This window comes from Dreissena polymorpha, chromosome 3 (genome assembly GCF_020536995.1).
Source record: "Dreissena polymorpha isolate Duluth1 chromosome 3, UMN_Dpol_1.0, whole genome shotgun sequence".
Classification (NCBI taxonomy): Eukaryota; Metazoa; Mollusca; class Bivalvia; order Myida; family Dreissenidae; genus Dreissena; species Dreissena polymorpha.
The window spans coordinates 41,011,871-41,038,878 of NC_068357.1; the positions used below are offsets into that span (position 1 = coordinate 41,011,871).

At 34.3% G+C, this 27,008-nt stretch overlaps 1 protein-coding gene and 1 long non-coding RNA gene across 3 annotated transcripts; both read right to left on the reverse strand.

Annotated features, from left to right (window-relative positions):
* Positions 1 to 219: 219 nt before the first annotated feature.
* Positions 220 to 27,008, reverse strand: LOC127873818 (ubiquitin-conjugating enzyme E2 S-like). Of its 2 annotated transcripts, none has more exons than XM_052417818.1 (3): positions 26,848 to 27,008; positions 6,288 to 6,424; positions 220 to 3,151 (listed from the first exon to the last, which is right to left on the reverse strand). In XM_052417818.1, exons 1-3 carry the CDS (start codon positions 26,905 to 26,907, stop codon positions 3,028 to 3,030), a joined length of 321 nt encoding a protein of 106 aa, XP_052273778.1. In that variant the 5' UTR covers positions 26,908 to 27,008; the 3' UTR covers positions 220 to 3,027. The 2 variants fall into 2 exon arrangements, with proteins under 2 accessions (XP_052273778.1, XP_052273777.1); XM_052417817.1 differs by lacking the exon at positions 26,848 to 27,008 and adding an exon at positions 8,997 to 9,171.
* LOC127873821 (uncharacterized) lies at positions 17,288 to 19,308 on the reverse strand. The gene is made up of 2 exons (XR_008046400.1): positions 19,274 to 19,308; positions 17,288 to 17,321 (listed from the first exon to the last, which is right to left on the reverse strand). It is a non-coding gene; the product is annotated as an uncharacterized LOC127873821 (long non-coding RNA).

Consider the following 27,008-nt stretch of genomic DNA (forward strand, 5'->3'; position numbering starts at 1 on the left):
ACATATGTTCTTACCCAATTTCTTGAAGATTGGACAATAAATGTGTCCTCTCAAGACTTCACAAGCTTTTTCTTTAATTAAACCAAGTGACATAATATTTTTAACCAGTTTCAAACAAGGCCAATCTATCCATGGGAGATATGTTCTGACCAAGAAGATTGGGCAATTAATGTGGCTTCTATAGTGTTAACCAGGCAAAAACCGAGGACACACAAAGGATGACAGACAAAATGTAATCACAAAAGCTTAGAATGAGCATGTTGTCACCAGATTGGCAAAACCATCAAACATAGTCAGGACTGGTAATAGCAAAACTACTTAGAAAAATCTCAAGTAAAGATTTCAGAAGTATTTTTCTATGTGAAAGCCCACAATAAATGTCTGCTAACAAAATCATTCAATTTGAATCATAGCATCAATATTTACTTGCTAAAACATAAGAATTTTTTTACAATACATTTAATGAATTTTTATGTTTTTCATAAGATATTTGACTATGTACCCAGGTTAAAACACACAAAATATAAACATACATTCAGTCAAGCTGATATTTCTGAGCCACTCTCTTAAAAAGTGGGCTTTCTGCATATGCCCAAAGTATCAGCCCAGATTAGCAAGAGCAGTCCACACAGGCTCATCTGGTACCATACTTGGCTTTAATTGAATTTTGAGTTTAAAGGAAGTCTCTTCTTAATAAAAATCAAGTCAATGCGGAAAGTGCCGTCACTGATTAGCCTGTGCAGACTGCAAAGGCTAATGTGGGAAAACTTACAGCACATGCATTAACTCAAGTTTTCTCAGAGACAGGCGCATATGCATGTACAAAATAATAAATATAGTTACTCCTTCTGCACAAATTAAATAATAAAGGAACAATAAACACAACAAATATATATCAACATACATAAAACATATTCAATTCAATACAACTATACAATTTATTAATATATTATTAGCAAAGCTCCTTTATGATAATGTACAAGCTTTGTATACACAATATACAATCATTGCTATATTCTGTTCCAAGAACACCTAGGTCGCTTCTGAAATGACAGCATTGTTAAAAAGTAAAAGAATGAATAAAGACAATACATTTACAAGTAATAAGTCATTTCATTTTTCAGCTTACAAATATATAGTTGAACTATGAATTCAACTTTTTAATTCACATAGAAAAATTAATCTGTACAATATTGTTCCCAAATTAGGTTAAAAAAACAGCCACTCCAAAGTTGCTTTATACATTTAAGAGACATTTTAGAATGTCCCCTTTCCAGAATGGGCAAACAGTAACTTTTGAAAATTTGCTAATGATATGATAATTTGTTCAATGGACATGATTAAATTTCTATTTAATAAGTTTCACCATTCATAAATTTGAAGCACTCTCTCACATTAAAATAATTATCATGCTGAAAACAATAATAAAAGATATTTGTAAAACTGGAAAAATACATGAAATATGCACTGTTTTTTTAATATTTAAAACATTTGATTAAGATTGAAAAACTTTGAAACTCAAATAAAAATGTTAAAAGTATGGACACTTTAGCCCCAGACAAACACAAATCAATTTCACCTACAAAAACAAGAGGGCCAAAGGCTGTCAGGAGCTCACCTGAGACCCAAGGAACCTAAATGTTCTGAGCAGGAAGTGTTCACTAGCTTTCTAAAAAAAAAAGCCTCAACAAATGCCATCCATGCTTTAAAAAAAACCACAATCATTTTTAAACTCGGCTCAGATATAATTTAAAAAAATGTTGTTAGCAAGTTTCATTTTGAATGGGTTACAAACTAAAATGTTAGTGTCCAATTGTTTTACTATAGAAACAAAAGGAAGCTTCCATGACTCTTGGCAGCAATGTTTTTCAATGGACAGGAATCAAATCTCACTCTGTGGAGAAATTGTTAGAACAAATGTTCAGACCAAGTCTCCAGGAGATTAAATGCGGACTAATGTGTTCACCAGCATTTTCTTTAATTCATCATAGTGACCTAGTTTATGACCCGACGTGACCCTTTTACCAATTTGGTTGACATACCATTGGAAAACATGTTCAGACCAAGTTTCATGAAGGTCAGGAAATAAATTAGGCCCCTGGGTGTGCTCACAAGCTTTTCCTTTAATTCAAACAAGTGAATCAGTTTCAAACTTAGGCAAAATAAAATTGAGGCAAAAGTTTATATCAAATTTCATGAAGATTTGGCAATTAATATGTCCTCAATGAAAATGTTGATGAAGCACGACAAACATCGGAAAAAAGGTGACCACAAAAGCTCATCACTAGCATGTTATGCTCAGGTGAAGTAAAGCCAAACGCTGTTCTGTCTTTACAATTTTATTCCCATTTACTCAGGATTCTGTCAAATTTTTGCATCAAGAGCAACATTTCTTACCAAAATTTTAATACAGTATAAATTTGCGCAGTTTAAAAGAAACAAACATCACGTTAAGTGATTAACAATTTTTGAAATAAATTGTCATGCCTACTTTTAATTTTAATACAGGTAAATAAGTTATCACCTTAATGCTTAAAAATGAAAAAAAAAAAATTACATGTATCCTTCTTTAATCTCAACATTCAGACACTCAAGCTGAAACAAACATACCATGGACAGTTGGAAGAATTCAGTATTAAACTATGCAGTGCACATCATGGATAAATGATAAAATAAGCCTTGCTCTGGGAAAACAGGGCTTAATGCATGCGCGAATAGTGCTGTCCCAGATTAGCCATGCAGTCCACATTGGCTATTCAAGAACAACACTTTCCACCCTAACTGAATGTTTGTTTACAAGAGACTTCCTTTAAACGAAAATTCCATAAAAGTGGAAAGTGTCATCAGTGATTAGACTGTGTGGACTGCACAGGCTCATATTGGACAAAACTTTACACACATGCATTAAGCCCTGTTTTTCCAAGAGTGAGACTCAAATGTAAAATACAGTGAACGAAATGACAGTCATTTGGGATTGGTTGATGTTGTGTATGTGTGTGACAAAGATTTGTTTTAAGTCCAGAGACATCAAAGTCGCTTGAGGATTTTCTTTTTCTCTTTTTTCTTCTTGTCAAGCAATTTCTTGTCCCCAGCGTGTTTTTTTGCAATGGGCCCTTCTGAGATGGCGTCTGTGGAGACAGGCTCTGAAAACCTGCAACGATACAAACAGGTGTACACAGGTAATGTAGATTATGAATTCTTTGTTTGTTCATTTCCGACAGTTGTTGTCTAACACCTTCCATTGTTCATAAAACTTGCAATAGGGTGCATCACACTTTGAAGCGTTTAGTATTTGTCACAGTTATTTTACTGAGAAGGGGTAGTACCATTGCGGTAGATAATTGAACGGTTAATTGGCACTACCCCTGGTAATTGTCATAACGCTTTTGCCATCGGGAGAAACCATTATTTAATACCGGTTTACAAGGTTATTTACCCAATAACCCTTATGTAATGGTCCGTTGCCCTCAGGTATGCAGCTGCCATGTTTTATGTTAATCTGGTTGTAAAACCCATGATCGAAGTGTCATTAGATATCGAAAACAGGACCGAATTTTGGTAAAATAGTGCTGTAAAGTATACAGTTCGAAAACTTAGAGACATTAATTATGGATGAAAACTCGTGTGTCCGAAAATTAAGAGTCAAGAAAAATAATTATTTTTGCTAAAAAAAGGGGTGTCCGAAAACTTAGAGTGTCCGAAAACATAGAGTAATTACGGTAGCTTTATTCTCTTGTTATTAAATATATTGTAGGCCTTTTTTATTTATTTTTTCACAAATAAGGGAAGCAAAATTAAGATAAAACCAATCAAGATAACTAACTGATATAAAGTATTAGTATTTGGTTTTATACAAAAATATATCTCTATAAAATCAAATACTAATAATCAATTTGGTTATCTTGATTGGTTTCCCATGCCTATTTATGGAACTTAATCATGCTCATACATATGAATATTCAAAAATATAATTTCAAATAAATGAAAAAATAAATGAATTGCAAAGGAAATTTTTTTTTAATTAAAAAATAAAGATTGCAAAGGAAAGAAAATATATATAGATTATATAGAAAAATGTATACTTTTTTAACATGATGTCAATATTGAAAGCAAAAATTTAGGAAAACAATTAATAACAAGAGTGCCAAACTGTCACAAGATACGCCCGTTTGAAGGCTTTGGACAACTTGATAACTTAACCATGACCCATACTTGAGCTTGACCTACATATCATCAAGACACAACTTCTGACCAAATTTGGTGAAGATCAGATGAAAACTACTTCAATTATATAGGGGACACCATGCTAAATGCTTGAAATGCACTAAGTGGCCTTGTGACCAAGTGTTTGATCCAGCATGACCCATAAAACTACTTAAACTAGAGCTTTGTCATAGACGTGATGAATACCCCCACATGCCGCATTGACACATAATATTTTGCATGTCGTCTTCACAAAAAACAGCGTACACCATGCTCAATTTTTAAAACGCACTAAGTGACACCTTGACCTTGTTTTTGAGCCAGAAAGGCCCATGTTCTAACTTGGCCTTAAGATCATCTCCATAAAACTTCTGACCAAATTTGGTGAAGATCGGATGTAAACGTCTTGAATTAGAGAGTGGACACCATGCTAAATGTTAAATAACGCACTAAGTGATCCAATGACCTTGTTTTAGGCCCCAAATGGCCCATGTTCAAACTTGTCCTAGAGATCATTTAGATAAAACTTGTGACCAAGTTTGGTGAGGATTGGATGAAAACTACTTGAATAAGGGAGCGGACAACATGGTGAGGTTTAAAATGCACTAAGATACCCCTTGACCTAGTTTTTGACCCAGCATGACCCATATTCAAACTAAACCTAGACATCATCTAGATACAACTTCTGACCAAGTATGGTGAAGATTGGATGAAAACTACTTGAATTAGAGAGCGAACAACATTGTGAGGTTTAAAATGCACTAAGATACCCCGTAACCTTGTTTTTAACCCGTCATGACCCATATTCAAACTTGACCTGGACATCATCTAGATACAACTTCTGACCAATTTTGGTGAAGATTGGATTAAAACTACTTGAATTAGAGAGCGGACAACATTGTGATGTTTAAAACACACTAAGTGACCCCGTGACCTTGTTTTTAACCCGGCATGACCCATATTCAAACTTGCTCTAGACATTATCCAGAAACAATTTCTGACCAAGTGTGGTGAAGATCGGATTAAAACTACTTGAATTTAATATAGAGAGCGGACATCATGGTGAGGTTTAAAACACACTAAGTGACCCTGTGACCTAGTTTTTGACCCGGCATGGCCCATGTTCAAACTTGACCTACACATCATCTAGTTACAACTTCTGACCAAGTGTGGTGAAGATCGGATTCAAACTACTTGAAATAGAGAGCGGACACCATGCTCAATGTGTAAAACGTACTAAGTGACCTGGTGACCTAGTTTTTGACCCGGCAAGGCCCATTTTCGAACTTGGCCTTAAGATCATCTATATATAACTTCTGTCCAAGTTTGGTGAAGATCGGATGAAAACTACTTGAATTAGAGAGCGGACAACATGCTGAATGTTTAAAACACACTAAGTGACCCCGTGACCTAGTTTTTGACCCGGCAAGGCCCATGTTCGAACTTGGCATTAAGATCATCTACATGTAGATACAACTTCTGACCAAGTTTGGTGAAGATCGGATAAAAACTTCTTGAATTAGAGAGCAGATAACATTGTGATGTTTAAAACGCCCTAAGTGACCCCGTGACCTTGTTTTAAACCCGGCATGACCCATATTCTTGCTCTAGACATTATCAAGATACAACTAAATACACCAAAAAACTCATGCGAAACGCCGGATTTTGGGGAAAATAAAGAAAGTCTTAAATAATCAATGTAACATATTTTGCTGTTTTTAAAACAAATTAAAGGCAACAGATAATTTAATTATGCAATATGTTATATTTTCTACACTGGATCAGGTTAACTTGTGTATTTAAAGTTAACAACATTTTTTTTTTTTTTTTTTTTTTTTTTTTTTTAGGGGTAAAATGAAGTCTGGGGGAAAATTTACCTGCCGAGGGGAAAAAAAATCCGAGGGGAAAGGGCTGTTTTTCGGCGGGTCCCAAAGAAGGAAAAAAAGCCCTGGTCTTAACTGGATTTTCCATAAGAGAATGCCATAAAAGAAGAAAGTGTTATCCCTGATTAGCCTGTGCAGACTGCATTATGCCCAATTTTCCCAGAGGGAGGCTAAAGTAATAATGAAAACCATAAAGCTTACTTTGGTGGTTTTGCATGGATTTCTGTGTATATTTTTGCTCGTTTTGTGTAGTCCTCATACTGCTCCAGCAACAGTTTGCCTGCCTCCTCATTCAACGCAGACTCAGGGTTAGGAACTATCAGCAGACATTTAATGGTCTGAAATATATACCGGATAGTGACTCAGGATTTGGAACAATCAGAAAACATTTAATGGTCTAAAAATTATACACGATATTGACTCGTGGTTTGGGAATATCTGCAGACATTTAATGGTCTGAAAAATATACATGATTTCGTCACCTTAGTGTAAAACAGTGATAAGTCCATATTTCAAAATTTTACAGGAGAGTAAAAAAACTGATTGTTATAAAAGATTGAGGTTTGATTTTAACATTGTTAACATTTTTATACAGTTTTTAAACTAAAAATATATTAGATAAAATGTATTTCAGTATATTGCTACCAAGTAATATTATATTTGATGAATTTGCACATAACTTCATTTGACACTGAAATATTTTTAGTGTGATACTGTAACAAGTGCACTTATTACTATATTGCACTAGACTTTCTTTGTGCAATAACTGAATAAGGTAAGATATTATGGTTTAAAATCAAACAATTACTGAATTTCTTGTAAAATTAAGAATAAAATGTTTAAGGATATTGAAAACAAAATAATGTTTACACCAATTTTGATGTAGGAAGCAAAATTATGAGCACTGGGGTTCTGCCATGCATAGCATTATGAATCTTTTTAAGATGAAATGAATATTTTTTCATTTTTAAAGAAACATCTTGCATATTAATGAAAAAACACATGTATTGTTTGATAATTTATATATATCAACTTTAAACAATAATATTACACTGGTATTTAATTTAACATAATTATATTTGTAACAACGAGCATTAAAATTTAATTTGTAAACTTCAGAAAAATAATTTCATTGGAACAGACACAAATTGAGGAGTATGACAACATCACTATACATTGATACAGTATACTTCGTCTAATATTATTTAATGTGAGTTAAATACAATTTGTCAAATTTGAATGACAAAAAGTTTAACCAATGAGACAAACAGTAGACATCTTTTACTACATGGCTTTTTCTTCTATATTGAAGAATCATTACAATTTCATGGCTTCACCTTGGCTGAAGTTGACAGTACTATCATCTTGAATTTTTTTGTCACTCTCCCATTACTTAAGTATTGATATATAACAAAGGCTTCTGATAAGCCCACATACACTTTTAATAAAGCTGGAGCATTTTGTTGCACATTTTAACTTTAAGTAGATAAAAGTTCAAGTTTTCTTCTTAAATTTTGTTGCAAAATACCATGATATCTTGCAAAATACTACAGGAAAAATTATCCAGCATAAATTTGATCATTATTGTAGCCGAGAGTAAAAACAACAGTAACACTTTGGTTATCGCTCACAGGGCAAATCTTTGTAGAATGCATCACTAGACTGTTACATTTAGCCTGAGGAGTGGTCTGCTTGTAACCATGCAGGCCTGAAAGTCGTTTCAGGCAAGGCAATTGCAAATATTGTGAGCGGCAATATCCTTAAGAAGTACAAATGTATTTCCTCGCTAAGTAAAGAAACAGGGCTTTCGAGAAAAGTACTAAGACGGGCCACTGCAAAGGCATTGATGGCTATTCCAAAGAGAAGAAAAGTCCTGGAAAGAGAAAGAATAAAATGGGAGGTGATCAACTTCATGGAGCAACACAAGTTCTGTGCTGAAAACCCTGCATCCCGACTATATACTTTTGACAAAGCCGATAACCTGCAAAACGTGTTTATGCAGCAAACATAAAAATTACGCTATGAAATTTAAAAGCATTCACTCTGTAGGAATTGATATTTCACCAAACCCAGAAACGGTTAGCAAGAAAGTATCTGAACAGGACATGACTGATCTGCTAACCAATAAAATACAGGATGACACAGAAGTCGAGTTTGAGGAGTTGAAACGCGTAGAAGTAGAGGGGAAGAAGAAAACGAAAAAAGTTACATCCAAGAACACAAAAGAAGAGAATAATCAAACATACACAACTGCAGTTCCGAGATTTATTACAGCATGTTTCTAGGCTGAAGACGCAATATACTGCCATAAGAAATCTAAAAGCCAACTTGCCAAGAAATGAAATATGTATCCATATGGATTTTGCAGAAAATTTTACATGCAGCAGCGCCGACGAATTTTAAAGCGCTTATTGGAACAGCACAGGATTTACACTGCATCCGGTAGTTGCTTACTATAAAGAAGAAGATGAGCTGAAACACAAGAATTTGATTTTTGTTTCTGATGTCACAAACCATAATTCCACAGTGGTGGTCACGATCTTGAAAAAAACTAGTCCCTTACATGAAAGCATCGAGTATGACTGTGTTTTATAATGGAACTGAGTATGAAACCACAGCCAAAGAACTTGAGATGAAAAACCCGAATTCTGTTTCGGGAACCATAAAGTTGCATGCATTATTTGCTGCACACAATCAGTTATATACCGCAAAGGTCTCATGTTACTGTGAAGCCTGTTCAAAAGGCGAATACTGTGGACACTGGAAAATATACACTGTACCAGAAAAACACAATGTACATGTAAGTAACGAAGCCAACCTATGTGAATGTTCACTTAAACGGAAGTTTATAGATCATAAAGGAAATATCGATGAAAACAGAAATAAGTACAGATCTGAAGCTAAACATACCTGAAATGTGCGCAGACAGAAATGGCACTTCACATATCGCAGATGAAAATGTGTTGCCCAAAGTCTCAGATAAAAATGAATCCCCATTGATCAAACCAGTCAAAGATCAGTGCTCCAGCTAGGTCTAAATTGAATTCGTGCCCTGCCCTGCCCCTCCAAACCTCCGCCCTGCCCTTCTTAGGGGCCCCCCTCCCCTGCCCTTAAATTTTTTTTATATATTTTTTTTTTACATTAAATTATGATAATTACCGGTAATGAATCTCTTATTACATTGTTATTAATTTATTCCTCATTGAAGACATTGAATGGTTTAATAATAATGGGAATAATATATTCTAACAATTATTAAAAACATATAAATGAACATGCAGCAGCAACAGGAAGCATTCCAGAGACCCAAGCGCACTTGAAAGGCAGCCCTTTTGACAAAAAGCCCCCCCCCCTTCCCTTTTCAAATCCTAGCTGGAGCACTGAAGACGCATACTATCTTGTAAATTTGGATGATATCGCATACTATCTTGTAAATTTGGATGATATGGTCTACCCAAGGGAACTTCTCAAGGTTGATGATGATAAACAGGAGGCGATAGTTTCATGGACGAAACTAATGGGAAAGGAGATTTGTTAAAGTGGCCGTTAAGAGAAGACGTACAAGATGTTGAATTCGAACAGTTTGTACGTGAAATCCAAGAGCCACCTGGCAGTCCAAACTTGAAGATGCCCATTACACGTTTTTTGACACCACTTTCAATAGCCAATTGCTTGTAGCAAAAGCAAAAGGCAGTTTATGTAGTTTGTTTTGTGAAAATTGATTGTTTTCACAAAAAGTGTCACGTACATTGACTCGAAAATAGTTCTAAGAAGTATGTATAACAGCATATAAACTACTGTTGAACTCATAAATGGTTGTGTTTATTAAATGTGAACGTTTTAATCATAATGTTTGTTATTTGAAAATGTAAACGTAGTTGACTTAGTTGTAATTGCATGTTGTCTATAGGAACAAAATAGACTTGTCAAGCACGTTAAAGGGTTCGTCCAACAGATTTTGGCATGTATTGAAGCTTGTCATTAAATGCTTTAAATGCTTTATATTGATTAATTTAAACATTTGAACTAATAATCTCCTGTAAAAAAACAAGAATACATTTTAAAAATGGGAAAAAAAGTAAACCTCAACAGGGCTCGAACCACTGACCCCTGGAGTCCTGGAATAAGAGCTTCCCGCCTAGACCACTCGACCATCCACGCTCATGTTTTGAGCGGATGTATTTTATAGCTATATAAGCAATCCTCGTTGTTTCCCAAAATATTGTTTCGCGTTGCATGATACAACGCTTTATCTGTTGGACTTTAAGAGTTCTTTAAATCTATGTTTTTCCGTGTACATGTGTATTTCAAGATTTTTCAAGTTAAGCCATTAGATTTTTATCATTTTTGTATCAATGAAACGAATTAGGCATGCTTATAAAGATTCTTTGAATTGTACGTTATGAAAGTTTGATGGTCAGGTACGTTAAAAATACAAAGGTTGTTAACATACTTGATTTTGGCTGAGATATTAATTTTTCCTTGTAAGAAAATATTAATGATGTTTTCGTAAAAATGTATGTTTGAATTTGATTTTTAAACCAACGTTGTTCAAATGTCATTTATATAATCCTTTAAATGAACAGCATGATTTAACAAACACCCCTTTTTAAAACTTGTCAAGTAAATTTTAAAAAATGACGACAAAAATTAGAAATGATTAACAAAAAATGAAATAACAGTCTGGTATCTGTTTAGCACAAACTACCAAATATAATGATAAATAATAATTGAATCTGTGCGAAGTGATTTATATGTATTGATGTGTTAAAATGAATATAACGTACCTGACATTAGAATATCAGTGTGTCAATGATTATGCAAATATTATGAAAATTGGATATTTCTAGGTGACCCCGTTGTTATTTTATGTACAGTTTGGTGTTCAAGTTGATTTTAATAAAGTTTATGGTTCAATTGCTTTGTTTTAATTTTCCAACATTTTTCTATGTGTTAATGTCCCTTTAACTGGGATTCAATGCATAGTTTCTAGCTATGATATCATCATTTTGGCCTTGATATATTACACTTATCACTATATTACACCAAATAACTTTGCTGGAAATCAATCTTATTTTGGTGCAAAAAGTGAACAAGTGCACTTGTGACTTTCTCGCACAATGCCAAGCAGTTTAAATGAAAATAACATTGGTGCAGTAAGTAGACAAGTGCACTTATTTACTTACTGCACCGAACAGAACTATGTGTGTAAATAATACAGTATGATTTTTTCTTAAAAAGTACCAATTAAACTGGAATACCATTCTGATATTTATTTAGAACATGTATGACATCATTTTAGATCATTTTATGCAAAAAAGTCATTTTTGAAAAAAATGTCACTTATCACTGTTTTGCGCTAAGGTGACGATTTATAGTTTTCAAATATTTGTCTACATATTTCTATATTTTTCACTGTAAAACAGTGTATTTTCGTTTCAGAATCTCAAGGCACTCAGGTAACACAATCACTCTTTTTGCTTTCAGGCTTTTTCCGCCCTATGCCACGGGTCCGAAATTCGGCCCCATTCCCAATGCAAGTCTGGTTGTTTTTTTCCCAATTGAATTTTTTTTTCCCAATTCCAAAAAAAAAAATTTTTTTTTTTTTTTTTAACCTTAAAATGTATGAGTTAACCTGATCCAGTGTAGAATATAGAAAGTATTGCATAATTAAATTATTTGTTGCCTTGAATTTGTTTTAAAAACCGTAAAATATGTTAATGATTATTTAAGACTTTCCTTATTTTCCTCAAAATCCGGCGCTTCGCGCAATTTTTTTCACCTCAAAAAAATCAGGCCTTTTCCCCAAATTCAGATTAAAAAACCTGCACTTATTACACATGTTCATAATATTTTGTAAAATTTTAATAATAAGTTATCAAAATAGTCGTTATTTACCAGTTAACGGCTTCTTTGAAATATAAGAAACGCTTTTTACATGCGATAATTTTTCCCAATTGAGCCAATTTTGCGATTATTTTTTTTTCCCAAAATGGGGGTTTTCACGACGCGAAATTCCCAAAATTCCAGTGTGGCTTTTTCCCAAAATGGAGCGGAAAAAGCCTGGCTTTTTGCTCCAAGCATTTTGCAATTTTCTCACTTTTCATTACTGCAAATTTTCTGCCTAGCATCATTTTGATGCATATGTTAAGGCCAAAAAAAATAGGTCCGTTTCTGGTCTGCTTGAAAAAAAAAACAGGGTCGATAGGTAGGGAATGGCTTTTTTTTCTTGTTTTTTTTTCCTTCGGGTATAAGAATGGAAGGCTACTAAAGCTTATAATAGGAATACATGTATATATGCTTTATTTGCTTGATATGATATTACATCTTATATGAACGAAAATGAACAATTTTTTTTTTGGCGACCCCAATAAAAAGTTGAGGGTCGGTGCCGATTCGGGAGACACGGTCGGGCGACCGGAAATGGACCTTTTTTTTATTGGCCTAATGGAAAGCTAAATCATTAATGTATGTTATTGAATACAAATTATTTATCACATCGCCAGGCCTTTTCCGATGTAAATAGTGTTTCTTATATTTCAAAGAAGCTGTTAACTGGTAAATAACGACTATTTCGATAACATAATAAAATTTTACAAAGTATTATGAACATGTGAGGTAAGCGCAGTTTTTTTTATCTGATTTTGGGGAAAGGGCCTGGCCATTTTTGAGGGGAAAAAAATCGCGCGAAAACACCGGATTTTGGGGAAAATAAGGAAAGTCTTAAATAATCAATTTAACATAACTTACTTTTTTTTTAAACAAATTCAGGGCAACAGATAATTTAATTATGCAATATTTTTCTATATTCTACACTGGATCAGGTTAACTTATATATAAAAAGGTTTAAAAAAAAAAAAAAAAAAAAAATTGGGGAATTGGGATTTTTTTTTAATTGGGAAGAAAACAACCAGATTTGCATTGGGAATGGGGCCGATATTCGGACCAGTGGCATAGGGCGGAAAAGGCCTGATCGCATATTTTTATTTAAATGTTCAATAAGGCCACTCCAAATTGATTTGTTGGTCTACTGATTTTTTATAAAAAAAAGTTGAAAAGGCGTGAGAAAAAAAAAATCTATTTTTTTTTGAAAACAGGAAAATTCTCAAGCAAGCAAAGAGAAAAAAAATTTAAAAACAAGAGGGCCATGATGGCCCTGCATCGCTCCACTGTTTTTTCTTTGCGAAAAAAACGTGTAATGCGCATGGGTTGAAATGTACTCAAGCATGTGACTTTCTCTTTCTATCCCTCGTCACACTGGGCGCTTAAAGTTGGAAGGATGAGCATTTTTATATATGGAAAAAGTTACTACCGTGTTAACTAAACAGACAAAAAAGCCCCGGAATTGTTGCACAGGTCCTTTGCTTATAACGTAGGTACATTCATCTCTCCAAAAGATATTGTCGTTCTTTCTATTTCACATATTTTTAGATGCTGAAGATCAAATCTACGCATTTGATTTGAAACAGATTCACAAGACACATAGTAATCAAAATTCCTTAACTCTTTACCAAACAACACATTTTGGACTTTCCCAATTTGAAAGAGGTTGCAGACGTCAATTGAATTATAATGGAATATGAAGGAAATGATCAGGTAGGGTAGAAATAATTGTGATAAAAGGAGAAATTGCTCATCAACCCACACATCCCTATATAAGACCAACAAGCCTGAGAATATTATGATAATCTAAAGATTATTTCTTTATATTTATAAATGTATTTAATTAAGTAATACATTTGATTTCTAAGATCAATTCATAACTTATATTAAGAAAATTATAGAATGGTCAGAAATATATGGATTGATGAGCAATTGACAATCATTTCAACAATTCATGATCAGTCACGATTCACAAATGGAACAATGAATCATTAGTTATTAAAAAGCAGCATATACGATAGTTAAGAACATTGCACTTCATTAATTTCAACACCTCTTTGATACAAAGTTTGAGTTTACCGTGCAGTATCATATATTGACTTTCCTTGAAATAATTATGTTCATGGAAGCTGTGTTTTTAAAATCAATAATATATTATTTAACTGGTTTTAACACTATAAAAAAGACATGAAATTAACATGTCATCCAAAATATTTTCATCCAGATATATGGTCTTTTCGACATATTTAAATAAAACCAGACTTTTTTCAGTTTATAAGAAAAACATTTATAACACATGTTCTTACTTCAATGCCTTTGTAAGCAGTCACCATCTGACCTAAAATGGCACTAAATGACAGGGTGTTATCTCATGCTTACAAGATGTTGATGTTTTGTTGGTCACAGCCAAATGGCCGCAGTAATCTCCACTGGTAAACGTCATATGTTCAGTTTTGTAACCCCCGGGGCCGGGTCTAATTTGAGCCCAGGGGAATAATTTGAACAAATTTGGTAGAGGACTTTAAGATATCACTACACACCAAATTTAGTAGCCCTAGGCTCTATAATTAAGAACAAGAAGATTTTTAAAGTTTGCACCAGGGTTGGCACCAATCGACCGCCCCCGGTTTTAACCGGTGGTTTTTACCGGTTAAAACCGCCCCGGTCAATACTCCCAAAGTGGTCATTACTGGTCAATACAGGTCGATTGAACTTTACCCCCAATTTTGATTAATATTCCATTCTTAATTAAACAATAGTGATAATGCAAATTAAACAGACATGTTGCCAATAATGTCTTAAGCTATTAATACCCAATATTTTATACCTGTTCATGCAATTTGTAGGCCAATCTCTCAATATTTTGAAAATTAGTCAAAGTTGCAGTTATTAAATTGGATTTTTCTGGTCGATTGAACTTAATAAAAAATTCTAATGAATGTTCAGATAATTCTGTGCTTGATTCAACAAAAATAACAATATGACACACCAATGATGTGCATTATCAAAAGTATATTCAATGTTTTTGAGATTTAAAAAGGTTGGGGTACCCAAAACTGATAATAGGACCTTTTTGACACGACCCTTACTTGTCATGTACATGTATTCTTGCCTAGATTTCTTTAAATTCTTTTTAAACAAAATATTTTATTTTCCATTGATACATGTAAAAAAAGAAAAAGAAATAATTATTAAAGACTAAATAATTGAAGAGTCTTGAGTAGACCCACAATTGGAAAACATTATTTTTTGGCAAAATCAAGAACTTTGATTGCTTATTCATGTGAAGACCAATTGAGCTTTTAAATATGAAAGTAAAAAAAACTTCTTAATACAAAAATGAGACAAATTAGATTTTACTATTAAATTAAAAGCAAGTTATGTCTCCTTTTGTGTGAGTTATATGAAATAGCCTAAGGGCAGATTTGCTTCATTGTCAATATCAGAGACATAACACAGCATGCATTGTATTACCAATTAAGGCTTAGGGGCCAGATTTATGACACTAGAAAACACAAGAGTTTTGTTTGTCCATCTGCTTATCAATTAGATATATCAATAGATCAGTGAAATACTATGGTAACTACATGTACAATAGTAATACTACTTTAGTTACAGATGTGATACACTGAGATAAAGATATTACCTTAGTCCTTATGTATTTTAGGCCGTTTCCATAAATAATAAATAAGTAATTTTGTACAGCTTTTAAGATTTTTTTTACAATAAATAACTCTTTTTTTTTACAATTACAGAATAATTAGTGATTTAATATAGAATAGCTTAAAGTCTTCCTTTTTGATGCAGGGCTCGACATTAAAGGTAGTCCGACTGTCCGGGACAACCAAATTGTTAGTCCGGACAAGTAAATAAAGAATTTGCTAGTCCGACGGGACAAGTGGTCATTATAATTGTATACATAAGAAAAAATACCTTTAAAGCCATTATTTCTGAGAAGATATCACTCAACTTTTCTGAGTATATTTTGTATACGTTTAATCGTCGAAGCTCGAGATATTCCAATAGTTCCATGTGATACATGTACTACACTGTACTGTTCACAAGGGAAGCAACCCTTAACATTTTTTTCTGTGCCAAGATAACAAGAATATTCTCCCTTGTAAAGAATATGAATTTTACGACACCGGTACACACCGGTCTTACAGACAATTAACGTAGTGACGTCCTCTCTATGTATAGAATGATTTTGTTTTTTGAAATATCAGTTAAGTACTGTACATATACATCACTTATAACATTTTCTGTTTGATGTTGGCAACACACAAGTTTTTGTCAGGTATTATGGCTTTGTATAATGTTTAAAAATCAAAAATCTTGAGTTTTTCTATTATTCTAGTAAGTTCTTTTTGTATTGAAATTGCCTACAATTATGTTTACATGTATTTTAAACGATTCAAGTCTTTATGATTTGAGCATTTTGTATAATTTCATTATTTTGCAAAGTACTGAGCAGAATAAGATATAATGGTCAGGACAAGTTGCTTTTTGTCAGGACAAGTGAAATTATGGTCTACTTGTCCGACTGGACAAGTGGCTTCAAAAGTTAATGTCGAGCTCTGTGATGTTTAAATGCTATAATTTTCAATCCAACCAATATTGACCAGTATTGACCGGTTTTTAACCAGGTATTGACCGCCGGCCCAGTCAATACTCAATTGACCGGTCAAAATGCCAACCCTGGTTTGCACAAAAAAGGCCTTATTTAAGCATATGTTCATTTTTGTGACCCCTGGGGCAAGGTCAAATTGGTTCCTAGGGGCATAATTTGAACAAACTAAGTAGAGAACTATTAGATGTCACTACCTACCGAATTGGGTAGAAATAGGCCCAATGGTTATGGACAAGCAGGGGTTCCACTGGCCCAAAAAAAGTTGTCGCCACTTTTTCGCGGCGTGAATACTGTCGGTTATTCCACCTTATTAATAAGAACAATCATTTCAAGAAACCTTACTACATTAATGTCATTGACTATATTATCACTTTAAAAAGTATGTTATTTCATAATAAAAAACAATAAGTACCTTCATAAGTCATACCTTCATAAGTCTTAATAAGCTTTATTTGTATATAAATAACATTTTTTTCAACTTGATAAACAACACAGATAACCAAAATAATATAATAATGTTAACATCAATGTATTAAACAGTATCTCACTTCAAAGTGTTTAACAGTTATATTTGGTCATTTGGACATGATATACATCAGCTTCTGTTGTTAACAAGTTTTCTGTTAGTGGTGGATGATTTCCAGGTTCAATTAAATGACTGTTGTTCACGCCTTTTTCCTGACAGAAAGGCCCAGATAATTGCCACCATCCATTCTAGTTGCCTGAAATAACATAAAACATATTTTTACAAACTATCAACATCAAACCAACACATAAATATCCCTATCTTTAAATGTCCGAATTTAACATATCCGAAATATAGTACATCGAGTGAATGTTTTATATTTATTTCAGAAATTGTTGTTATTTTAATCAATTTATATCCTTCCCAGAACATTACAATAATGAATCTATTAAACAGAAATGCTCACAAATACCTGTTGAAACAAGTTTTATTTGTTGATGTGGAGAAATTAAATGCTTTTGCCAGCCCCATGGTTTTGATTGTAACAAAGTAATAGCGGCCCTAATAATCATTATAATTATTGATTGTCGTGACAGTTTGTCCCCGTGTTACTTAACTTATTGCTCAATATCATAAAGGAGCCGTTAATCCGATAATAACCCCCATAAAACTTGACAATAGCAGTAACAAGAAATATCTTTAAAAAAGATATACGGCGTAAATAGTTTAATGAATGAGATCAAGGATAGCGAATGTCTTTTTCTGTGCAGTTCTTAGCTGCATCACACGCAGTACGGGATGTTACGGGGAGTTTTCGCGGCTTATTTTACATTATAACATATTGCTGGTCATAAACCTATAGATACAAAACAGAAAACCACAAGAAGAATGGAAGTGAAATTTAAACATATGAGTCAACCGGCCACACAAGAAGTATCCGTATTTATAGGCGCGTTCTTCGAACAAACCTGTTTTAGTGGTTTGTCGGGCATTGCTATTTGATTCGATTATTAACGGTATCAATTATCATCGTGCTAATGCTTAAAGTGATATTATGGGCATTTTGCACTGTTGAATTGAGCTGAAAAGAATTAACAGGTCAAAATAGTTAGTTAAAATGTGGTTACTGATTAATTATCTGCAACTCACCTTGCTACCAGTTGTTTATAAAAATATATTTTATATTCGATATTCTTACGTGACCCACCCAGTCCTGTAAGCTGAAATGATCCGTAAAACAATTTCGTGTCTTTGTGTCGTATGAACAAATCTGCACTAAAACTAAATTTAGGTTCAACTCGTAAACGCATGATCAGTTGTCAAACGAAAGTACGGTTGATATTCAAATGCATTATTTTTCTCTTTCTGGTATATTGTTTTAGTATGATGATGCTGCATTAATTAATATAAGTGTATATGAAGTAGAAACATCAAAAATAATCAACGGTTGCGATAGACACCTATAAACTGTTACATGCTCATAATATCACTTTAGTACATTAGGCAATATGGACGAATAATTATTGTTAAATTTATCAACAATAATATTTATCATTGTATTGTTGAAAACACATTAAGAATCTATTATTTACATACCATAATTATATTGCTGAATATCTTCATTTAACATATTTCTGGTCTAAAGAAAATTCCAGGTCACCTAGTTCACGGATAGCGTCTTTATTATATAACGATTATTTTACTGGCCGCCAACTCCGGTGATGACCTGTATATAAACTCTGAACTCGCGGGTTGAAATGCAATGCTTTAAAGTGAGGCCTCGCTTCCATTGCTCTTTATACTTTTACATGTTAACATGTTGACAGGAATAAGGAAGTAAGAACTAAATATGAGAACATAGCCTTTTAAGTATAAACGCTCTTGCGCTGGTAATACTCTGAAAATAAAAGGTGTACGCACAAACTGTATTGATGTCGAGAATTGAGTGTAAAACTGTTCTATCTATTAAGCCTTTTCATTCGAGATAAAATTGTTTCATACAGTAAAACAGTGTTACAAAGACGCGGATATGTTTCCAATGTTCTGGTGGTAAACTCAAATCAGCCAATGGAATAAATGAAGTGTATTCATTCGTACCTAGCCGCGGGAAATTTTATTGGAATTTTATTGGACACTTACAAAGGTCAGGCTAAGGTGAAAAGCTGGCTTATGCAGCTTACGCCGAAAAACACCGTTTGTAACACTTACACGCTTCGGTGATTTCAGTGCACTCTACACTGTAGGTTGCTTACATCGTCGTAAATCAATATTTACAACTGACAGACGCTGGCGGCTAATGCTCGGTCGCGTGCTTTCGACTCGCAGTACATTTTCGGATAGGATTTTACCGATTTTTTTTAATTCGCCACTTTTAAAAATTGGAGCAACATTTAAAAATTTAGCGACATTTGGCGCCAATGGCGATCGACAGCGGAACCCCTGACAAGAAGATTTTTATAGTTTGCACAAAATGGGTCCGATATAAGCATATGTTCAATTTTGTGACCCCTGTGGAACGGTCAAATTTGATCCCAGGGGCTTAATTTGAACAAACTTGGTAGAGGACTATAAGATGTCATTACATACCAAATTTGGTAGCCCTATGCCATACGGTTATGGACAAGAAGATTTTTTAAGTTTGCACAAAATAGGCCTTATATAAGCAATTTTTTGATTTTTTGACCCCCCAGGGCAGGGTCAAATTTGACCACAGGGGCATAATTTGAACAAACTTGGTAGAGGACTATTAGATGTCACTGCATACCAAATTTGGTAGCCCTAGGCCCAAAAGTTATGGACGAGAAGATTTTTAAAGTTTTCACAAAATAGGCCTTATATAAGCTAATTTCAATTTTTTGAACCCCCGGGGCAGGGTCAAATTTGACCCCAGGGGCATAATTTGAACAAACTAGGTAGAGGACTATAAGATGTCACTACATACCAAATTTGGTAGCCCTTGGCCCAATGGTTATGGACAAGAAGATTTTAAAAGTTTTCACAAAAAAGGCCTTATATAAGCAAATGTTCAATTTTTTGACCCCCCCGGGGCAGGGTCAAATTTGACCCCAGGGGCATAATTTGAACAAACTTGATATAGGACTATAAGATGTCACTACATACAAAATTTGTTAGCCCTAGGCCCAATGGTTATGGACAAGAAGATTTTTAAAGTTTGCACAAAATAGGCCTTAAATAAGCAAATTTTCAATTTTTTAAACCCCCGGGGCAGGGTCAAATTTGACCCACGGGGGATTAAATTTGAACAAACTTGGTAGAGGACTATAAGATGTCACTATATAGCAAATTTGGTAGCCCTAGGCCAATTGGTTATGGACAAGAAGATTTTTAAAGTTTGAACAAATAGGCCTTATATTAGCAAATTTTCAATTTTTTAACCCCCGGGGCAGGGTCAAATTTAACCCCAGGGGCATAATTTGAACAAACTTGGTAGAGGACTATATGATGTCACTACATGGCAAATTTGGTAGCCCTAGACCCAATGGTAATGGACAAGAAGATTTTTAAAGTTTGCAGAAAATAGGCCTTACATAAGCAAATTTTCAATTTTTTAACCCCCAGGGCAGGGTCAAATTTGACCCCAGGGGCATAATTTGAACAAACTTGGTAGAGGACAATAAGATGTCACTACATACCAAATTTGGTAGCCCTATGCCATACAGTTATGGACAAGGAGATTTTTAAAGTTTGCACAAATAGGCCTTATATAAGCAAATTTTCAATGTTTTGACCCCCCGGGGCAGGGTCAAATTTAACCCCAGGGGCATAATTTGAACAAACTTGGTAAAGGACTAAAAGATGTCACTACATAGCAAATTTGGTAGCCCTAGGCCCAATGGTTACTGACAAGAAGATTTTTAAAGTTTGCACAAAATAGGCCTTATATAAGCAAATTTTCAATTTTTTGACCCCCCGGGGCAGGGTCAAATATGACCCCAGGGCATAATTTGAACAAACTTGGTAAAGGACTATAAGATGTCAATACATACTAAATGTGGTAGCCCTAAGCCTGATGGTTATGGACAAGAAGATTTATAAAGTTTGCACAAAATAGGCCTTATATAAGCAAATTTTCAATTTTTTGAATCCCCGGGGCAGGGTCAAATTTGACCCCAGGGGCATAACTTGAACAACTTTGAAAGAGGTTCACCACAGGAACATTCCTGAGAAATTTCATCAGATTTGGACCAGTTGTTTAGGAGAAGATGTTTAAAGAAAAAGTTAACACACGCACGGACGCACGCACACACACAACGGACACAGGACCATGACATAAGCCCCGCTGGCCTTTGGCCAGTGGAGCTAAAAATCACATTTCGATAGAAAAATATTGCATTAACAAAGGATTATTGTTTAAACAGCAATATTTTACATTCAATTCTTATACAAAGAAAAGAATCTATGTACAAACAAGCAATAATATATTTATTAGTTCATCATCATCATTATAATCATCATTGTGCACCAACATCAGCATTACAACTCGAGTGTTATAACAGTTATATTATGAAAACTGCTGAAACCCTGGCGGCCATGTTTTTCAACAAACTGTAACCATTTTCAGGGGTTTTTTTTACTAAGAAAGTGACGCCGATATTCGGCGTCTTCCCCTACCAGAATTTTTTCCCCTAAAACAACCATTTCCCCTCCAAAAATATAATTTTTCGCCAAAATATAATATTTTACCCTCAAAGAAATGTTTTTTTTTCTTTTGGGAAGTCGACACGTATCCAATTTGTACCATGTACAACGATCTCGCTCTCTCTCTCCTCCCGACGGACACTCAAATCTGGGAATCCCAGTGATTCTATATATAGCTCTTAAATTACGTCATGGAAACCGGGCAACTCATCGTATTAATCATGTGACTATTTTACTGGATTCCGGTCTTGCGCGAGAAGGGTGTTTCGTCAATAAATTACCGGAAACCAGTCGAATTTTCATCCGGGTTATGTGAAAGCCAAGACATAAACGTTAAAACAGAAAAAAGTCTCACAATTGGCGTTCATACACGAACAAAATAAAACGTTCGGACTCGGAAAATATTAATTTTTAAGATTTTTAAAGAATGAATCATCAAAAACCGTTGAAACCCAGCCGGATTTGGTGGTACATGTAATCAACATCGATTAATACTGTCGGATTATTGTAAAAGTGAAAGTAGACAATCAGCAGCTGCCGCACCTTTCCCTTCCAATACTGTAGCAGATCTAGATAGTTAACCCATTCATCATGAAATTGAAATCACAATATTGACATCGTTCCCCGGCCCCAGTTGAAAACATTTCCCATAATAAGATCTACCCCTGCAACTTTATTTAGGACTTTGACTTTAATATCATACTTGTTCATGTGTTTAAGAACAAAAAGGTCAGAGACATGCCTCTTTTTCTAAAAAAAAACCCTGAACTTGAAGTCTGTAGGTGAGTTATAGACATTGAAATGAGCAGTTTTTATTTTTTCCCCAAATATGTCTCTTTCGCGCTCGATTTTCCCCTTTTACCCAGCGTCCAGCGTCTTCCCCTTTTTCTAAAAAAACCCCCTGATTTTCGAACTCAGTCAAGCTATCATTAGAACAAATCTTCGGCCAAGTTCCATGACAATGGAACTATAAATGTGAATTCTAGAGTGTTAACAAGGTTTTACTAAAGCCATATAAACAAAACTGGTACATGTAGCCATATTATTGTAAATGGTATTCATGGCAAGTGGCATTTTTTTAAAAATATATTTTTATTTCATAGTGTGAAAGTAATTATAATATACAACCATTTGTAGCTTTTTAACATCTCAATACTGTACATATATGATGTTCAGCTTTACTTTTTGTTTAAAAAAATAGTTTGCCTTCAGATATTTGGCAACTTGAATTTTGAATAAAAATATGTTGGATGCAGGTCCTTCGACTGTGACTACATGTATTCATAAACAAGGGCTGTTTGTAAAACATGCATGCCCCAATATGGGCTCTCCGTTGTAGTGACAGCCATTGTGTGAATATGTTTTTTGTCACTGTGACCTTGACCTTTGACCTTGTGACCTGAAAATCAATAGGGGTCATCTGCCAGTCATGATAAATGTACCTATGAAGTTTCATGATCCTAGCCATAAGCGTTCTTGACTTGAGTTATCATCCAGACACCATTTTACTATTTCGGGTCACCGTGACCTTGACCTTTGACCTAGTGACCTGAAAATCAATAGGGGTCATCTGCGAGTCATGATCAATCTACATATTAAGTTTCATGATCCTAGGAATAAGCGTTCTTCAGTTATCATCCGGAAATCATTTTACTATTTTGGGTCACTGTGACCTTGACCTTTGACCTCAAAATCGATAGGGGTCATCTGCGAGTCATGATCAATGTACCTATCAAGTTTCATGATCCTAGGCATAAGCGTTCTTTAGTTATCATCCGGAAACCATTTTACTTTTTCGGGTCACCGTGACCTTGACCTTTGACCTAGTGACCTGAAAATCAATAGGGGTCATCTGCAAGTCATGATCAATCTACCTACGAAGTTTCATGATCCTAGGCATAAGCGTTCTTTAGTTATCATCCGGAAACCATTTTACTATTTCGGGTCACCGTGACCTTGACCTTTGACCTAGTGACCTGAAAATCAATAGGGGTCATCTGCAAGTCATGATCAATCTACCTACGAAGTTTCATGATCCTAGGCATAAGCGTTCTTGAGTTATCATCCGGAAACCATTATACTTTTTCGGGTCACTGTGACCTTGACCTTTGACCTAGTGACCTGAAAAACAATAGGGGTCATCTGCGAGTCATGATCAATCTACCTATCAAGTTTCATGATCCTAGGCCTAAGCGTTCCTGAGTTATCATCCGGAAACCATTTTACTATTTCGTGTCACTGTGACCTTGACCTTTGACCTAGTGACATGAAAATCAATAGGGGTCATCTGCGAGTCATGATCAATCTACCTATCAAGTTTCATGATCCTAGGTCTAAGCGTTCTTGAGTTATCATCCGGAAACCATTTTACTATTTCGGGTCACCGGGACCTTGACCTTTGACCTAGTGACCTCAAAATCAATAGGGGTCATCTGCGAGTCATGATCAATGTACCTATGAAGTTTCATGATCCTAGGCCTAAGCGTTCTTGAGTTATCATCCAGAAACCACCTGGTGGACGGACCGACCAACCGACAGACATGTGCAAAGCAATATACCCCCTCTTCTTCGAAGGGGGGCATAAAAATCCTTTATAATAACATGTTGATCTATGTATTTTATTTGAACTTCAAGCATAACAAAGTCTGTGTTTTTTATATCAAACACATACTTATGTTAGCAGTGGACAATGACTGTTGCATGGTAAAAAAAAACAGTTTAATACTTTCTTAGCATTTTTGGGCAATACCAATATATGAAAACATTAGATTTGATAAGACAAAATCAGAAAAATAATTTCCCAAATAATGCTTTTGTTGATGAAAACTCTTCCCAATTTGGAAGATTTCGCGACTTGAAAAATCCCAATTTTGCTAGGTACTTTTTCGGAAAATAGACAGAAAAAGGCCTGTGTACTTATAGTTCAGGTACGGGGATGGTATTGGTACAAAGAACGTGAAACAGTCAACTATTCACATCTCTTCATTGAACCTGAACAGACATGGCGTCAAAGCGAAAAATAACTAGATTTTTTTTACCAAAATACGGAAATAACAATACGAAAGATAAAAGTTAACCGTCCAGTTACAAAAAAAAAACAGAAATTAAATCCTTCTACGAAAACGCTGAACAAGGGTGAAAAATAACTTAATATAAAACTTAAATTTGCGAGAAAGTTTTTGATTTTGCGAGTTGGTATTAAAGCTGCTTGCAATTTTTTGCAAGTAGAAAACAAAGTTAAATTCGAGCCCTGGTGGGCTGAAGCAACTTTTCGCCGCTTTTTTTTATCTTTATTAAAACATATGAGGTTACAGTTAATGGTTTACAGTTTATGTGATATTTCATGTTTGGGCACAGTGATTTTTTTTGCCAGAAATTACAGCCGATATTCGGCTGCTTCCCAATTGCAAAAAATGACGTTTTTTCCCAAAAGTTTGATTAAATTTCCCAAAAAAAGACAAAATTTTCCCAATAAAGCCAATAAGATTACAATGTAATTTAGCAATAATTTCGAATGAGTGCCGATCGAGTTGCCGAATCGTCGCCGAACAACAACTGACTTACGTATTTTTCGCGAATTTAGCCGATTTTACGTTGCTATCCACATCTCTCTCTATATTGCGGAGGATACCGACAATAGTCGATGTATCCCGATTGTAAACGCCTGTGTTTACACACGCCCAAGATGGCGGCAAGCAGACGAGAAATTTGCGATGCGCGGCGAAAATGATAAATAACATTAAAATTAACAACGGATATCATATGGTTATTACGGAATAATTTAATGCGTGTGTCAATTAACGCAAAATATAACGTTTGAGATAAAAACAACAAATATTCATTACAAATCTTCACAGTGAATGTGCATCACGGAATCAGTGTTGGGAAATTGGAGTTAGTCTACCGTTACTCACCAAAGTTAATGCATTTAAGATGAGTATCGTTCGAAAATGGAAAGAGACAAACATGATATGATTTATATGTTAGTGGATCTGTGTAAATCAGATTCATATGCATATTCTGCTTATTATGTTTGTCACGCTTTACAGTTTACTGAAATAGCATTGAAGTGCAAGAGGTTGAAAGGTAAAGAAATGAAATAAATTATTTTAACTCCAATAATACATCATTAACATAGCAAGACCACAAAAGCGTTTTTTTTATTAATATGTGTTAATGTTTCACCATATGATATTCAATTTAAAAGAATACTGAATTAAATTCTTACTGTTAAAGAGGTTATGATTAATGGTATATTTAAGAATCTATATAGATTATTGCAAGTTCAATATGAATGTGGAAGGATACTAACTTAACATTGTCTTCATTGTAAGAACACATTAAATTAGTACTTTATAATATAAAAATGCTGTCAAACATACTTTAATAATTTTAATTCTGTCTTATAATCATATTTATAATGTTTTCCAATTTCATGGTTTATCGCACTATTTTTCCCAATTTCATGGTTTATCGCGCTAATTTTCCCAATCCAAAAGGCACAGGCTGTAAGAAAAAAAAGCAAAAAAAAATCACTGGGGCAAGTAGCTTTACGTTCAGGGCAAGTAGATTTTCATAAGTACTAGGTTTTTAGGTTAATGTTGAGCCCTGGTGAGCGGTATTTTTTTTTTTTTTTTCCATTTTGAAAATAGGTGCGGCAAATCTGACGACAACACCATCAATTTGGAGTGGCCTAAGCAAAAACATTTACAGACAATTTCACTAGTACATGTTTGCACGAACAAAATAACTATGCCCTACAGTATTTTAACCCTTGAAAAATTTCTGACTCCTGATATTATCATTTGACTCCTAGTTTATAAAACCTATTTGAATCCGTTAAGTTCTAAAAGCACCAAAACCTATTTGAATCTGTTAAGTTCTGAAATCACATTATGTTTGCTAATTACTGAAAACAACCTTACTGGGGATAATAGGGTAGGGTAGAAATAGATGTCAAATATATCAATAGCCACTCTTACATAAGTTATGTTGCTGGGTCAGGAAATGAGGTACATGTAGCTTCCACCTGTTTGTTTTTTTTACAGATCATCATCTCTGTTCAACCCTCATAAATACATCTTAAAATAACAAATACTCAATACAAATCTGTTAATACTTACTAAAAGTACATGTTTAATCCCAAGATCAGAAGTCCAGTCCTTTTTAAAGTATTCACACATATCTCGCCGTTAGAGGCCACATTTGGGTGAAATATTTTTGTCACAAAGAATCCTCTAGGTGGTTCTGATGGAAAGTTTTTACCTAGCACTAGTTTCATTTT

Coding starts and splice junctions, on each gene's coding strand:
- LOC127873818 (XM_052417817.1), bottom strand. CDS start 9,083: ATGGGGATTCATTTTTATCTGAGACTTTGGGCAACACATTTTCATCTG. Junction 6,425..8,996: donor TCTGTCTGCGCACATTTCAG/GTATGTTTAGCT, acceptor TATATATTTCAG/ACCATTAAATGTCTGCTGAT. Junction 3,152..6,287: donor ATCCATGCAAAACCACCAAA/GTAAGCTTTATG, acceptor GTATCGTTGCAG/GTTTTCAGAGCCTGTCTCCA.